The 18,380-nt window shown below is 46.5% G+C and overlaps 1 protein-coding gene across 1 annotated transcript in view; it reads left to right on the forward strand.

Moving 5' to 3' along the window:
* Positions 1-8,824, forward strand: part of LOC141166778 (peptidyl-prolyl cis-trans isomerase-like) — a 30,569-nt gene extending 21,745 nt beyond the window's left edge. Inside the window, exons 4-5 of the mRNA XM_073653777.1 lie at positions 5,192-5,364; positions 5,493-8,824. Of these exons, the coding sequence (XP_073509878.1) occupies positions 5,192-5,364; positions 5,493-5,643 (324 nt within the window). The 3' untranslated portion in view covers positions 5,644-8,824. The remainder of the gene's footprint in view (positions 1-5,191; positions 5,365-5,492) is intronic.
* Positions 8,825-18,380: the final 9,556 nt, after the last annotated feature.

The raw sequence follows: 18,380 nt of genomic DNA on the forward strand, positions 1-18,380 counted from the left end.
CAGAACCACCATCAATACATGAATATGACACCAGAACCACCATCAATACATGAATATGACACCAGAACCACCAGCAGTAGATAAATGCATCACCAGAACCATCATCAGAACATGAATACATCACCAGAACTACTATCCATACATTAATGGGTCACCAGAACGTCCATCAGTACATGAATACATCACGAGAACCACAGTCAATAAATAAATACAACACCAGTACCATCGTCAGCACATGTCTATGTCACCAGAACCACCATCAGTACATAACTATGACATCAAGTTTAGTACAGCAATCAGTTGTAATGTTAATTTAGGCCCATATACATTTGTATCTCATGAAGCTACAACTCCCAGTATTTCTTAAGCAATGGTAAGGAGATGCTGGGAGTTATCAGTCATTATCAGACTGCAGACCATACATGAACCACAGTACTGATGAGACGTAGTAGGTATCAACAAGTAAACATTTATATCCAGGCACCTTATAGGTGACATTTTCCCTGATTGAGTTGTTTATTTCTTTTTGTCTCCATCTTGTCCAGATGCCATGATGACTTTTCACATCCACAGCTCGTCTCTGCAGACCTCCCCCTTCTGCTGCAAATCCCAACACGGTGCTGTTAAAAATAAAAGTGCTATTAAAATATCCTCTGCATAAAAATATCTGTCCATACTATGCCCTAAATAAGCCTCCTATGGTATATGACCTCCACACTGTCTGCACTTATGAGCTATAACCACCACACTGTCAGCCATTATCAGCTATAACTGCCATACCGTCCGACATTATGAACCACGGCCTATACCATGGCTGTCCTCTCTCCACTGTTTTCGCTTAAACTCTCTATATCACCGCACTGTCCCGTGCCATGCTAACCTCTTTCCATACCATGCCCCCATTTCACGCTGCCCCCTTTCCATATCCATTCTGTATCCTCTTCACACTATGCCCTCAAACTGCTCACCACTTTGTCCTCTCCAAACTGTAACCCCCTCCTCACACTGTCCCCCTACAAAGTCTGATGGTAACCACAGCCACCCATAAAGTATATCCACAACAGCCCCCAAAAATACACAGTCCTCTATGTAGTATGATGTCCACCACAGCCCCCTATTTTATAGTATGGTCACCACCACATCCTCTCATATACTATGATGTCCACCATAGCCTTCTATATACAGTATAATGTTACCCACAGTCTCCCATATGATATGATGTCCCCCACAGCCCCTCATAATGTTCCCACAGCCAGCCCCTCATAATGTTCCCACAGCCAGCCCCTTATAATGTCCCCACAGCCAGCCCCTAGTAAAGTCCTCACATCCAGCCCCTAATAATGTCCCCAAAGCCAGCCCCTCATAATGTCCTCACATCTAGCCCCTCATAATGTCCCCACAGCCAGCCCCTCATAATGTCCCCACAGCCGGCACCTATTGTGATAGCCACCACTTATTGGCAAAGCAAAATAAGAAAAAAAAAAACCTTATACTCACCTAATCCCGGCTCCCTGTCCACCGCCACCTGTTATTTCCTGTACAGCAGTGGGCGCTGGATGGCGTGATGATGAGTCACCCAGGGGGATATGGGGGAGACTCGGTACCCGGGCCTTTACCTTCTGGGGATATCACGGCAGTCGGCTCCCGGGCCCGTACTCTGGGGTTACTCTTTAAAAGGGGGTTTGATAACAGTTTGTCTCGTGACGCCACCTGTGGCTCCTGGTAATGGGTACCAGCGCTTCTGCAGACCTCCGGGGGTGATGCGATGGCAGCTGGGATGTTTCTGCTCCCCACAGGCGGAGCGGGCCCCCGGGGCAGGGTTGATGGAAGGGATGCAGGTGAGAGGTGGCCCGGTCGGGTCAGGGTGAATGACGGACACGCACACAGGGGATTCGCTTCAGTACCTTTACTAGTGTAACGGCAGGTATGGTCCAGGGTACCTATTAGGAGGGTGCACTTCAGGACTCTCCCCAGTGAGCGTGTAGTAGGCCTCCTGGTCCGTTTCTTCCTCTCTCTAAAGCTTCTGGCCAGCCTGGAGCTAGGCCTAGCTTCTATGTTGTTTCACTCTCTCACCTGACTGCTTGGTAATAGAACTTTTCTTCTGGCTACCACTATCCCTGGATGCTGGGGCCTTCGTGGTTCCTAGTTCTTTAGATAATTGTAGCTTCAGGTTGACCAGGGGTTTAGAATCCTCCTGGTATACCGGTAGTTCCTACTGAGCGTAGAGGACCCTGTTGGCTCGGACCCGGTGTCCGGCTTGTGTTCTGGGGTGAGCCTAAGATGCTCCTCTGCCCCCATAACTCCTCTCACTCTTCTCCTTGCCTCCGGCCCCGCTCTAGGCCCCCAGGGCTTCAGCACGTGCTTTAGGCCCTGGCTGGCCCTCAGCATAGCAGCTCACATGCTGCTTCTTCACTGATCTCTGTGTCAGCACACACACTGACTGCCTAACTCCATCCTCCAGTATATATATCCCTAACAGGGCTCCCTCTGGTGGTATGAGGTGGAAGGGTGGAGGTGTCTGTTATGTAATGAGGGCCTCTTGTGGAGAAGTCCGTCCATGCACCCTTTTGGGTCCTGTGGTACCTGTGGTAGAAGGGTGCCACAATGACGTCACTGCATCCCCGGTGGAGCGGGGAGCTGATTACAGCTCCTCTGCTCTTGTCCCAAGCGGCAGCACTCGCATCAATTGTATTCGTGTCTTACAGATGCGAATACAATTGAGTGCAGGGAGGCAGCGACGGCTGCAGGCATTCAACCATGTCAATTTTTCTTCCCAAAGTGCGCTCCCCTCAAGGAGCCAGCAGGTAGTGCCCCAGGCGGGTGCCTACCCTACCTACCACTTGTCCTGGCTGTGCCCCCCATACACTGTTCGGAGAGGGGACTATTTTCCTTCATTGTAAATTTCCTGTTCAAAAGGAATCTATGCCTAGGTTTTTGCTACCCCATCTCAGAGCTGCATGATGTAGAACCCGACTCCAGTGATTTGTCACTTATTTTACTGGGTCTGCAGTTTTGAATAAAAACTGTTTTATCTTCTGCAAATCTACCAGTTCTCTGAATATTGAGCTTGGTATAACTCCGCTCACACCACTGATTGGCAGCTTACTGTGTGCACTGTGCATAGGCAGAAAGCAGCCAATCAGTGGTGGTGGACGGGTTGGACTCCATTGCAGCAGGTTCACTAGTCCTCTAATGATAATCTCCTGCTGATAAAAATGATTTTATAAAATCTGTAAAATGGTACAAGTTGCACAAGGACTCTGGTGTTTCAGGAGTCCCAAACTCTTCCACATAGCAAGACACCAATAAGGTCTTATTCACACAGTGTTTATCATACACGTGCTGTCCATTTTTAACACGGATAGCAGATGGACACACTATATATTATGGGGCTATTCACGTTCCCACTTGCTTTTGCTGACCCATGTTCTACATAAAAATAATGTCGGCTTGCTCTACTATCTAATGTTTTGTGGACAGAACTCACCTATTCAAGTGAATAGTTTCAGCTTAAAAATTAGACAGCGCATGGATAGCATCTATGTTCTGTCTGTTTTTCATGAATCGGTTTCTAATAAAAGCATGGTTGACCATCATCAGATCTGATTTGTGTATGAGAAAAATGGATATGGTTATTGTTATATTATTATATGGACACTGTAGAGGGCAGGGCTGTGGAGTTGGTAAGCCAAACCTCCGACTCCTCAATTTCCACAACACCGACTCCGACTCCCTCATACATGGCTCATGTTTAAGTGATAAATTTACTGTAGCACAGATTCATCTCAGCTAAAAGTCTAGAGCCTTAGATCAGGAATAGGACAGACATTTATAGGACATTTCATAACTTTCCCAAATTCTTATGAAAAAAATATTCCCCACAAACTGTATATGTATGTATGTATATATATCACATACATACAGTTGCCATAATACAAATTCTAACAGTCTATTCAGTAGGACTATCAGCTGTGTATCCACCAGACTTCTGCACAACACAACTGATGGTCCCAACCCCATTTATAAGGCAAGAAATCCCACTTATTAAACCTGACAGGGCACATCTGTGAAGTGAAAACCATTTCCGGTGACTACCTCTTGAAGCTCATCAAGAGAATGCCAAGAGTGTGCAAAGCAGTCATCAAAGTAAAAGGTGGCTACTTTGAAGAACCTAGAATATAAGACATATTTTCAGTTGTTTCACACTTTTTTGTTAAGTATATAATTCCACATGTGTTAATTCATAGTTTTGATGCCTTCAGTGTGAATGTACAATTTACATAGTCATGAAAATACAGAAAAATCTTTAAATGAGAAGGTGTGTCCAAACTTTTGGTCTGTATTGTATACACACACACACACACACACACACATATTTATATGTGTAGTGAAGAATATTGCCATAGAAAACTGTGTAAATGCCCTAGACAAGTCCCCCATGTAAAAGCCCATATTAAAATCGCATTGGATACGGATGTCACACGGATGTCACACGGATGTCATACGGATGCTAGGTGAGAAAATTGCATAGCAATCGCATGACACTCATCCGTTTTTTTCGGTCCAGATATCGAAACTTTTTTTTTCACACATATGGGTATGAGACCTTAGACTGTGACTATCCGTAAAAAAAAAAAAAAAAAACCCTTAAAAACAAAAAAACAACTATGGGACCAAATCATCATTGTTTTTGCTCTAATAGTGACTTCTATATTTGTGCCTTTTTCATAATTTAATTTGTGCCTTTTTTTTTACTTGGTTTCACCTGTGTGGGGTTTAATTCGGCATTTTGGGCGTTGCTTTGGTTATCTAGATGTTTTAGTCAAATTTATCATGTGCTACTTTTCAAGATTTGTAGAAAAATGTAAAGCTTTCTAAAGATTTTTCAAAGGATTGAGTAATTTTTGTGTAATTTTCTATTTTAAAAGTGAGCAAAAAAGAGATGAAAAAGCATCTTTGAATTTGCGCCAATTTATTAAGCATTGTTCACCTCTTTTGATAAATTTGAAACAAAGTCCGCCAATACTAAAAGACAGACAAGAGACAAAAATTACTTAAAAAAAAAACAAAGAAACTGCAGATGATTAATGGGGCCAACTTTTCGTCCTCCTTTGCCTCCTCTCTTCTCCATACCCACCAGCATTACATATTCTCACACCCTCATCTTTATGTTCTGTTCTCCTCACTCCAGGGTGGCGACTTCACAAACCATAACGGCACAGGTGGTAAGTCTATATACGGTGGCAAGTTTCAAGATGAGAACTTTATCTTAAAGCACAGCGCTCCAGGTACTATCTCTATGGCCAATGCAGGACCCAACAGCAATGGCTCCCAGTTCTTCATCTCAACCATTAAGGCTGATTGGTAAGAAGAAAAAATAACTTGGGCAACATTGAATATTTTTTTTATAAAAAGCACCCCATATACAGTATCCCTTGCTCCTCATCTACATTATGGCCCACCCTAATCCATGGCTCTCTCCTTCCCCGCAGGCTTAATGGTAAACACGTGGTGTTTGGCACCGTAGTAGAAGGGATGGAGGTAATAAAGAAGATGGAAAGCTATGGCTCCAACAGTGGAAAGACAAGCAAGAAGATTGTTATTGATGATTGTGGGGTGCTAGAAGAGGCACCCACAGCTTAGCAGCCATCCATTAAACCATACATTGCATAACACACTATACGACTGGCATACGTGACAATACTGCATTCATCATGTTAAAGAGCTGAGCATAATGCTTCGACATCACATGCCCATCTCTTAGCCACGTCCTACTGTGGCTAGGAGTCATCTGATTCTACTGACCACTGTAGCCTTACCATTGTCAACGACGTTGCCTCCTCCTACCGCTTACAGGGGTTGTCCCAACTTAGCAAGTTATCATCTGTCCAGGGGCGGACATATACAGAAGTGGGCCACTGTGCAAAAACAGTATATGTGCCTCTAAAGTTCAAATGATATGTCTGTGACAAAGCCTGTTTACTGCTTTGGAGGTGAATGTGGCCGCCCTTACCTCTTGGGTCCCTATGCACAGGTTGCACCAAAGCTATGTCTGTCCATGCATTTATCCACTGGAGATGGTCAGCATGGTCCATGCAAACAGGAAGCATCACTGCCTTGTTCTCTGGATTGGTGGTGGTCCTAGTACTGGCATCCTCACCGATCAGACATTTATCACCTACCCTGCGGATCGGTGTTAAATGTTTTATGTAGGTTGACTGTTTGTATCATGCAATGACGTGCAATCCATATGTTATCTCAATGTATTATCAGCCTATCCCATGGAAAGGTGGTGATAACTAGCTAAGTTGGACAGGATGGCTCATTAGGATTTTGGTTTAACTCGATAACTTTTTTTTCACCCTTGACAACTATGAAATCCATTTGAAGCCATAGTAGCCATAAAGTAGTTTTAGCAGGAACATCATTTATTCACAGGATCGGTGATAAAAGTATGATTACTGGGGGTCCACCAACTGGAAACCCCACCAATCATTAAGTCTGAATAAAGAAGTAGTACGCAAGCGAGACCATCACTAAAATATGGGACTGACAGGTCGGCTATCTTTTCCAGTTAATAGAGCGGTGGTCATACATATATCACACATTGGACTCGTGGACTTCTGTTTTCAGGATTGGTAAGGGTGCCGGTGATCAGACTCGCAGCAGTCATATATTTATCACCTATTCTGGGATAATAATTGGTTTTTAAAAGAGATGTTCCCTTTGAGTAAATGAATGTCCTTGGCTGCAGGTTACTATAAAATAGTGTTCTCCAACTCCAGTCCTCAAAATCCACCAAGGAGATCGTGTTTTCAGGATGTCCTTGCGCAGGTGATTCCATCTCCTGTTCAATTACTAAGTAAATCCTGAAAAGAGGATCTGTTGGACTGGAGTTGGGGAACACTGCTATAAAGAAACAAACTTCACATCTTACCAGGTCCACCGGTGAGTGAGTCTTGGACTGGCCCACAGGAAAACAGGAGAATCCTCCGGTGGGCCACCACTCTCTTATATGACCAGTACTTGGCACAATACACTTGATTCTCTCTATACAGACAAAGACAGAATCTAATTTATTTAATAATCTATCCTGCTCATTGTTATATAAATTTGTGATTGAGGATAATGTCACGCTTGAATGAAGGTGAAAAAAGGGGCCCTGGAGTTGGTTACTTGTGGGCCCTGGAGTTGGTTATTGGTGGGCCCTTGGCACCCCAGTCCGACACTGCATGACGTCACGTCTACATTGGCGGGGCCGCTGAGCTCACCAATTTGGCTGCCGCACTGTCGACATGGTGTCAGCGCTGCAGTCAATGCCAGACATCAGGAGCAGCGGTGGAGACCCAGGAAAGGGGAGTACAGTGTGGTTTGTTTCTTTACAACAACCTGCAGCCGGGATGTTAATTTACTGAAAGGGAACATCCCTTTAAGGGACAACCATTTTAACTGAGGCTAAGTTCACACATTCAGTATTTGGTCAGTATTTTACATCAGTATTTGTAAGTCAAAACCAGGAGTAGAACAATCAGAAGAAAAGTATAATAGAAACACCTCACCACTTCTGTATTTATCACCCACTCCTGGTTTTGATGTGTAAACTTATAAATAAAATGCTTAAATAATGATATAACCATATATCCAAGATGTAAAATACTGACCAAATACTGATCATGTGAACGTGCAGCTAATCATCTAGTTGAAATTCAGTAGTTCCCTTATTTTGCTAATTTAAGGAGTTTTCTCAACTTCTTAAAATAGGTAAAATTGCAAAGTGCCTGTAAAAACGAGCAGCTTCGGACTCTACCTCTTTTAAAAAAAAATCATCTCTGTTCTCAAGAACAAAGGGATTCTCCATTATAAAGTTTACTGCTCGTTGCCTAGTTTACTGGCCATAATTCTACCAGAGGTGGCCGGTTTCCTAGGCAAGGAGTGCATGCTTGCAAGCAGTTTGCTATACATCTTGCACACGCAGCTCTGAAGCTGACGGGTCGCTAAATCCTGCTGCTATCTTCTATGTCCCTGCGCTCCTCCGATGCTGCTGAGACAAAGCTGCCTCCGCTTGCACCATGAGAGAGTGCAGCCGGCAGTGCGACCATGTGGCTGGTCTGGACTTTTAAATTTCCAAAAACGCACCCTCCTTCCAGCTAGCAGGTAGCACACGCCAGTCTTAATGAAGCATCTGGTGGAATACAGTCACCTGACTCTCTAAGCGGCGTGTGCTCCTTAATTAGGGGTGTCTGTTACCCAGCGTGTGCTGCTGCTAGTCGGGGACTGCCATACATTTCTCGAGTAAATTATGTCACTTTAGTGGTGTAACTTATGAAAAATTTGACGGGCGTGACCATGCCCATTCCCACCTATGCTACGCCCATGTTGACGTAGCTGATCGGGACTGGTGTGTAAATGCCAAAAGATGCGCAAAAATATATTGTGATGTGGTGTTTATGCCAGATTTCTAGCATAAACACCTTAAATTAATTGCCCCCATCATCCTCTTAGATAAGAAGAATAGCTGGGCGCGTATCACTACTTTTTTAATCAAAAAAAGATGGACAAAGCTGCAGAACCCAACGGACCTCGTTTTAGGTCAATCGGGTCCATAGGTCACAATCAGTGTCAATTGACTGGTAGATTTGTTGTCAGATACCATGACTCAGATGTGAATTGAGCCTTAGAGTCTTGGCCACCTCTGCAATCAGGACCTACATATAAGCATGACGCCAAAGACGAATCATAGCCTTCTGACTCCACCATGTCGCTGCATAAGGGGAAATGCCATGCAAGTCAACTGTTTACGTCTGGAAGACCCATCTCAGGGTTCTCTCTTATTTAATGTTTATTTGATGTGTAAACTTATAAATAAAATGCTGAAATAATGATATAACCATATATCCAAGATATATCCTTGATGTTACATGTATATGATGGAGATGTGTAATATACAATTATAGCTAGGGTGGAAATGGCCAGAAAGGCAACATGGCTTCTGCCGCTGGAGTCAGATGGTTCACGTTACAGTAGGTAAAGCGTTGTCATAATTTATGTATACACTATGAGAACACAGGACTTCCGGCTTATGAAGTCCACCCTAAGGGGGCGCTCACACTTGCATATAAAAAAATCAGTCCCACTCTCCCAGAAAAGTTGGACGAGTGGAACCCGTATGGTTTACCTTTTGTCATGTGAGTGTAATGTGTGATTATTTTCTCGACTCACATCCGTATGTAATGTGTTTTAACTTCATCTTTTACATGCTATAATACTCTATGTAACTTAAAGCTAGTTGTCATGATAATAAAGAAATTTTATATAGAGATATAGATAGATGATAGAAAAATATTAGATATACAATAAATGGATAATAAATAAAAAATTGATAGCTATCCTGCAGATATATAATTTCTCAACCCCCCCTACGTATTATAAACTTGCACCCTTTAGTGCCTTTTATGTGGAGTTTATTCTCCAGCTTTTTATGCTGGTTTAACATCATAAGTAAATAATTAAATAAAAAAATGACATGGGGTCCCCCTATTTTATGAAACCAGCAAAGGTAAAGCAGACAGCTGTGAGCTGATATTTTCAGGCTGGGAAGGTCCATGGCTATTGGGCCTTTCCCAGCCTAAAAATACCAGTCCGTAGCCACCCCAGAAGTGGAGCATCACATGAGGTGCTCCAGTTCTGGCACTTCCCCTTCGTTCTTCCCTATTGCCCTTGTGCGTTGGCAATCAGGGTAATGGTGATTGGGGTTGATGTCAGCTGTGAATTGTCCAAAAACACAGCTGACATCAAGCCCTAGTGTTAGTAATGGAGAGGTGTCTATCAGACACTCCCCATTACTAACCTAGTAATAAAAAGAAAAATACTTTAAAAAAAAAAACCCTACCCGACTCTTTCCCTGGTTCACCAATTTGTCAAAAAAAAAACATGCAGGACCGATGCAGTCCAGGGAATCTGACATAATCCAACAATGGAGATGTGAAAGACATCAAAAGAGAGAAATAAAAACAAGATACTGTCCATCGTTCACCAATTTATTATAAAAAAGGTCCCACTATGGTCCAATGTAGTCCAGTGCTTCCCACAAAGTTCCCTGATTCATTCCCCGTTCCCCGATTCGTTCTGAGGCTCCATAGGCTTTTAGCTGCAGGCACTCTTGGCTCACGCCGAGCTCAGAGAGATCCGCCGACTGTGAAGAGCGGTTACGTCAGTAATGTTACTGCTCTTCACAGTCGCCGGGTCTCACAAATCGCAGTGTGAGCTGGGAGTGGCTGCTGCTAAAGCCTATGGAGCCTCTGAGCGAGGCTCCATAGGCTTTGAACGACGGAATCGGGGAACGTCGGGGGAAGCGCTGGACTATGTTGGATCTTTTTTTATAATAAATTGGTGAACGAGGGACAGTGTCCTGTTTTTACGTCTCTCTTTTGATGTTTTTCAGGTTTCCATATAAGTCAAATTCCTTAGACTACTTCAGAGCTGCATGTTGTTTTTTTTTTTAACAAATTGGCAAAACAGGGAAAGCGTTATGGAGTGTTGTTTTAAATAAATTTGTATGTGTGTGTGTGTGTTTTTTTTCTTTTTAGTACTGGGGCTGTCAGATAGACACCTCTCCATTACTAACACCAGGGCTTGATCAAGCCCAAGCCCCATAACCCCAATTGCCAATACACCAGGGCAATCAGAAAGAGCAAAGGCAAAGTGCCAGAATTGGAGCATCTCATGTGGTGCTCCACTTCAGGGGCGGCAGAGGGCTGGTATTTTTAGGCTGAGAAGAGCCAAAAAAACTTGGACCTTTCCAGCTTGATAATATCAGCTCACAGCTGTCTGCTTTACCTTTGCTGGTTTCATAAAATAGGGGGAACCCCACTTTTTTTTGTTTTAATGTATTAATTTGTTTAAACAAGCATAAAAAACTGGAGAATAAACTCCACATGACAGGCAATAAAGGGTGCAATTTTAAAATATGTAGGGGAGTTGTGAAATTATATATCTGCAGGATATCTATACTATCTATCTATTCTCAGGGTTCTGGCTGTGAACTTCGTGTTCTTGGCTGATGCAATTTCCTGGTTCCTTTCAGATGTGTGCGTAAAAATCGGAAGTCATACGGATGGTCCGTTTGCTGCCCGCTTTTTTCCCTGTATCCATAGACTTGCATTGGTGAGTCTCGTCCGATATATTCGGCCACTCGCTGCATACTGTGATTTTTTTCTCATGCCGAATACAGGTGAGAAAAAATACACAGATCAGCACTGATTCATTCAATAACATTGGTCCAAGTCCAATTTGATTTTTTCTCGGATTGCACTTGTCTGATTTATATGCAAGTGAGCTCTAAAAGGAACCTCAAATTTCCTGCTGGTCGCCTTGTAAATCAGACCCAAGCCCCAGGCCTTCAGTTACAACAATCTGTTGATGGAATTCAGATTATATAGTAGTACAGTCTGTAATCTGGTCAAGGATACAAGCAAAATTATAGAATTTTATCATTTCCCAGGCTTCCACCTCTAGTTTAATTTTGTCACCTTATTATTGGTCACATTCATGGCCTACTTACCAGGGATGAACACTAAGTTGTTCTTTAAAAGGAATCTGTCGGCTGTTTTTTTGCTATGTAATCTGAGAGCAGTATGATGAAGGGGCTGAGAGCCTGATTGCAGGGATGTGTCACTTACTGGGCTGTGTTGTTGTTTCTATAAAATCAGGAGGAGATTATCACTATGGGACTAGTTGTCTTGTGTCTCCCGGTCAACTGCTGTGTGTAACCCCTCCACCACCACTGATTAGCAGCTTTCTGTACAGTGTACACAGAAAGCAGCCAATCAGTGGTGTGGGCGGGGTTATACAAGGCTCAGCATTCAGAGTTCTGCTAGATCTGCAGCAGAGAAAAGTGATTGTATCAAAAAAATAAGCATGCAGACCAACAAGTGACACATAGCTGGAATCAGGTCCTCAGCCCCTACATCATGGTGCTCTCAGTTTACATAGCAAAAACCTGGTGACAGATTCCTTTTAAAGGAGCTTTACCAAGATTTCCATTTATCACCTATCCACAGATATGTGATGAATGTTAAGAAAATTGCAAAGCATTGTCAAAATATTCAATTAAAAGGAGATGAGGAGTGAAGAATGGTGGAGGCGAAGGGCATAATGGGGAGCTGTGCAAGCACTTCGACTGGGTAGACTCAGGTAGGTGTGTAGAGGATGGCACAGAAAATCCTGCCACCACCTTCCCTCTTTTGCTTGTGTTCTTTTAAGTTACAGGAGATAGACATTTTTTACTGGCTGTTGTAACTTAATCCAGGCAACATCTCTGTCATAACAGCCAGAAGAGAAGGGTGGACAGGTAAGTATGCATGAACTTATTTATAAGTGTATAATCTGAATGTATATATGTGTAATGTGTATGAATATATGAATGTAATATTTATGTATGAGTTTACAATGTGTGTATGTATATGTGTGTAATTTATGCTTGTATGTAAGTAGTAAATTAATTTGTATATCATAGTGCAGTAATATTTATGTGCATTACAACGGTACTTTACATTACAAATGTGTGTGCTATAGTGGTACAGTGTATGTGTGCAGTATGGTATGTAAGTTACGTTATATTTTATGGGTGGGGGAGGGATTTAGTTAACTTAAAAGTGTGTATGAGTAAATGTGGAGGGAAGAGCTTCACTGAATGAATACCGTGGGTGACAAAATGACAAGCTATAACTACAGTCAGTTAATACAGAGAGAGGGGCCAGTACTGGTTAGTCTTGTTTCCTTTACGACAGGGTGGTAAGAACATCTGCAGGACTCCCTTTTCCAGAATAACAGCATTGTGAACAAGTGTAGAGGTGGAAAATTGGCCCAAGGGTCATGGACAAGCAAAGGAGGGGATGACTTGACCAGCGTGGTAAAACCAGCACCATAATGACAAGCCCATTGTAATATCTACTATATAATTGTCTTATCCCGTGTGTCTGTCTGTCCTGGAAATCCCGGGTCGCTGATTGGACCGGCCGCGGCCAATCAGCGATGCGGCATTTCTGAAAAACATGGCAGCCGTTAGCGGCTCATGTGCGGCACGGAGGTCAGCGGCGATGCAGCCGGCTACTCGCAGCATAAGTCCCCCGACCTCAGGCGCCGCTGACCTACATGCGGCTATCGTCGGGAGATCAGCGGCTACGGCCGCTTATCTCCCGAGGACAAGTGTGACGCCCCTCCCCTCCTTTCCCCTCCTCTCTCCTCCCGTCCCTCCCCCCGCTCGATCAGGACCCCGGCACCCGGCGTCATACTTACCTCTCCCCTCTTCTCTCCTCCGTCCCTCCCCTCTCCTCCCGTCCCTCCCCCCGCTCGATCAGGACCCCGGCGTCATACTTACCCCTCCCCGTGCCTCCGCAGCAGCTCCTGTGTCTTCCGCTGCTGCTGTGTGACGTCTCAGGTCAGAGGGCGCGGTGACGTCTTTACACCGCGCTTTCTCCTGACCGGTCACAGCGCACAGCGTCAACATGCCGGCTACGCTGGAGTCCAGAGAAGCAGCTGAGAAGGGAGGTGAGTATTGGATTTTTTTTTTTTTTGCATGAGGCCATAGGGGACCTGCATGGGGCACTATGGGGGGATGGATATACAGGGGATATGACTTCCTGCATGGGGCATTATATGGGGGGAGAGGTGACATCCTACATGGGGCATTATATGGGGGGAGAGGTGACTTCCTACATGGGGCATTATATGGGGGGAGAGGTGACATCCTACATGGGGCATTATATGGGGGGAGAGGTGACTTCCTACATGGGGCATTATATGGGGGGAGAGGTGACTTCCTGCATGGGGCATTATATGGGGGGAGAGGTGACATCCTACATGGGGCATTATATGGGGGGGGGAGGTGACATCCTACATGGGGCATTATATGGGGGGGGGGAGGTGACATCCTACATGGGGCATTATATGGGGGGGGAGAGGTGACATCCTACATGGGGCATTATATGGGGGGGAGAGGTGACTTCCTGCATGGGGCATTATATGGGGGGGAGAGGTCACATCCTACATGGGCCATTATATGGGGGGAGAGGTCACATCCTACATGGGGCATTATATGGGGGGAGAGGTCACATCCTGCATGGGGCATTATATGGGGGAGAGGTCACATCCTGCATGGGGCATTATATGGGGGAGAGGTGACATCCTACATGGGACATTACATGGGGGGAGAGGTCACATCCTACATGGGACATTACATGGGGGGAGAGGTCACATCCTGCATGGAGCATTATATGGGGGAGAGGTGACATCCTACATGGGGCATTATATGGGGGAGAGGTGACATCCTGCATGGGGCATTATATGGGGGGAGAGGTCACATCCTACATGGGGCATTATATGGGGGGAGAGGTCACATCCTACATGGGGCATTATATGGGGGGAGAGGTGACTTCCTACATGGGGCATTATATGGGGGGAGAGGTGACATCCTACATGGGGCATTATATGGGGGGAGAGGTGACTTCCTGCATGGGGCATTATATGGGGGGAGAGGTGACATCCTACATGGGGCATTATATGGGGGGAGAGGTGACTTCCTGCATGGGGCATTATATGGGGGGAGAGGTGACATCCTACATGGGGCATTATATGGGAGGGGAGGTGACATCCTACATGGGGCATTATATGGGGGGGGGGAGGTGACATCCTACATGGGGCATTATATGGGGGGGGGAGAGGTGACATCCTACATGGGGCATTATATGGGGGGGAGAGGTGACTTCCTGCATGGGGCATTATATGGGGGGGAGAGGTGACATCCTACATGGGCCATTATATGGGGGGAGAGGTCACATCCTACATGGGGCATTATATGGGGGGAGAGGTCACATCCTGCATGGGGCATTATATGGGGGAGAGGTCACATCCTGCATGGGGCATTATGTGGGGGAGAGGTGACATCCTACATGGGACATTACATGGGGGGAGAGGTCACATCCTACATGGGACATTACATGGGGGGAGAGGTCACATCCTGCATGGAGCATTATATGGGGGAGAGGTGACATCCTACATGGGGCATTATATGGGGGAGAGGTGACATCCTGCATGGGGCATTATATGGGGGGAGAGGTCACATCCTACATGGGGCATTATATGGGGGGAGAGGTCACATCCTACATGGGGCATTATATGGGGGGAGAGGTCACATCCTACATGGGGCATTATATGGGGGGAGAGGTGACATCCTGCATGGGGCATTATATGGGGGGGAGAGGTGACTTCGTGCATGGGGCATTATATGGGGGAGAGGTGACATCCTGCATGGGGCATTATATGGGGGGGGAGAGGTCACATCCTACATGGGCCATTATATGGGGGGAGAGGTCACATCCTACATGGGCCATTATATGGGGGTAGAGGTCACATCCTACATGGGCCATTATATGGGGGGAGAGGTCACATCCTACATGGGGCATTATATGGGGGGAGAGGTCACATCCTACATGGGGCATTATATGGGGGGAGAGGTCACATCCTGCATGGGGCATTATATGGGGGAGAGGTGACATCCTGCATGGGACATTACATGGGGGGAGAGGTCACATCCTGCATGGAGCATTATATGGGGGAGAGGTCACATCCTACATGGGGCATTATATGGGGGAGAGGTAACATCCTGCATGGGGCATTATATGGGGGGAGAGGTCACATCCTGCATGGGGCATTATATGGGGGATAGGTCACATCCTACATGGGGCATTATATGGGGGAGAGGTGACATCCTGCATGGGGCATTATATGGGGGGAGAGGTCACATCCTACATGGGGCATTATATGGGGGAGAGGTGACATCCTACATGGGGCATTATATGGGGGGAGAGGTGACATCCTGCATGGGGCATTATATGGGGGGGGAGAGGTGACTTCCTGCATGGGGCATTATATGGGGGGAGAGGTCACATCCTACATGGGGCATTATATGGGGGAGAGGTGACATCCTACATGGGGCATTATATGGGGGGAGAGGTGACATCCTGCATGGGGCATTATATGGGGGGGAGAGGTGACTTCGTGCATGGGGCATTATATGGGGGGAGAGGTCACATCCTACATGGGGCATTATATGGGGGGGAGAGGTGACTTCCTGCATGGGGCATTATATGGAGGGGAGAGGTGACTTCCTGCATGGGGCATTATATGGGGGGGAGGGAGGTGACTTCCTTCATGGGGCATTATATGGGGGGGGGGAGGTGACTTCGTGCATGGGGCATTATATGGGGGGAGAGGTCACATCCTACATGGGGCATTATATGGGGGGGGAGAGGTGACATCCTGCATGGGGCATTATATGGAGGGGAGAGGTGACTTCCTGCATGGGGCATTATATGGGGGGGAGGGAGGTGACTTCCTGCATGGGGCATTATATGGGGGGGGAGAGGTGACTTCCTGCATGGGGCATTATATGGGGGAGAGGTGACATCCTACATGGGGCATTATATGGGGGGAGAGGTGACATCCTGCATGGGGCATTATATGGGGGGGGGGGGGAGAGGTGACTTCCTGCATGGGGCATTATATGGGGGGAGAGGTCACATCCTACATGGGGCATTATATGGGGGGGAGAGGTGACTTCCTGCATGGGGCATTATATGGAGGGGAGAGGTGACTTCCTGCATGGGGCATTATATGGAGGGAGAGGTGACATCCTACATGGGGCATTATATGGGGGGGAGAGGTGACATCCTACATGGGCCATTATATGGGGGGGGGAGAGGTGACATCCTACATGGGCCATTATATGGGGGGGGGAGAGGTGACTTCCTGCATGGGGCATTATATGGAGGGAGAGGTGACATCCTACATGGGGCATTATATGGGGGGGAGAGGTGACATCCTACATGGGGCATTATATGGGGGGAGAGGTGACATCCTGCATGGGGCATTATATGGGGGGGGGGGGAGAGGTGACTTCCTGCATGGGGCATTATATGGGGGGAGAGGTCACATCCTACATGGGGCATTATATGGGGGGGAGAGGTGACTTCCTGCATGGGGCATTATATGGAGGGGAGAGGTGACTTCCTGCATGGGGCATTATATGGAGGGAGAGGTGACATCCTACATGGGGCATTATATGGGGGGGAGAGGTGACATCCTACATGGGCCATTATATGGGGGGGGGAGAGGTGACATCCTACATGGGCCATTATATGGGGGGGGGAGAGGTGACTTCCTGCATGGGGCATTATATGGAGGGAGAGGTGACATCCTACATGGGGCATTATATGGGGGGGAGAGGTGACATCCTACATGGGCCATTATATGGGGGGGGGAGAGGTGACATCCTACATGGGCCATTATATGGGGGGGGGAGAGGTGACATCCTACATGGGGCATTATATGGGGGAGAGGTGACATCCTACATGGGGCATTATATGGGAGGAGAGGTCACATCCTACATGGGGCATTATATGGGGGAGAGGTGACATCCAGCATGGGACATTATATGGGGGGAGAGGTCACATCCTGCATGGAGCATTATATGGGGGGAGAGGTGACATCCTACATAGGGCATTATATGGGGGAGAGGTGACATCCTGCATGGGGCATTATATGGGGGGAGAGGTGACATCCTGCATGGGGCATTATATGGGGGGAGAGGTCACATCCTGCATGGGGCATTATATAGGGGGGAGAGATCACATCTTGCATGGAGCATTATATGGGGGAGAGGTGACATCCTACATGGGGCATTATATGGGGGAGAGGTGACATCCTGCATGGGGCATTATATGGGGGAGAGGTGACATCCTGCATGGGGCATTATATGGGGGGAGAGGTCACATCCTGCATGGGGCATTATATGGGGGAGAGGTGACATCCTGCATGGGACATTATATGGGGGGAGAGGTCACATCCTGCATGGGACATTATATGGGGGGAGAGGTCACATCCCACATGGGGCATTATATATGGGGGGGAGAGGTGACATCCTGCATGGGGCATTATATGGGGGAGAGGTGACATCCTGCATGGGGCATTATATGGGGGGAGAGGTCACATCCTGCATGGGGCATTATATGGGGGAGAGGTGACATCCTGCATGGGACATTATATGGGGGAGAGGTGATATCCTGCATGGGGCATTATATGGGGGGAGAGGTCACATCCTACATGGGGCATTATATATGGGGGATGTGACTTCCTGCATGGGGCATTATATGCGGGGGATGTGACATCCTGCATTGGGTATTATATGCGGGGGATGTGTCATCCTGCATTGGGTATTATATACGGGGGATGTGACTTCCTGCATGGGGCATTATAAAGGAGGGTCGGGAGACATATGCTTGAATACCCGATGCGTTAGAATCGGGCCACCATCTAGTCTACTA

Source organism: Phyllobates terribilis, unplaced genomic scaffold (assembly GCF_046119375.1).
Source record: "Phyllobates terribilis strain yellow unplaced genomic scaffold, ASM4611937v1 Scaffold_11__3_contigs__length_659146591, whole genome shotgun sequence".
Lineage (NCBI taxonomy): Eukaryota > Metazoa > Chordata > Amphibia > Anura > Dendrobatidae > Phyllobates > Phyllobates terribilis.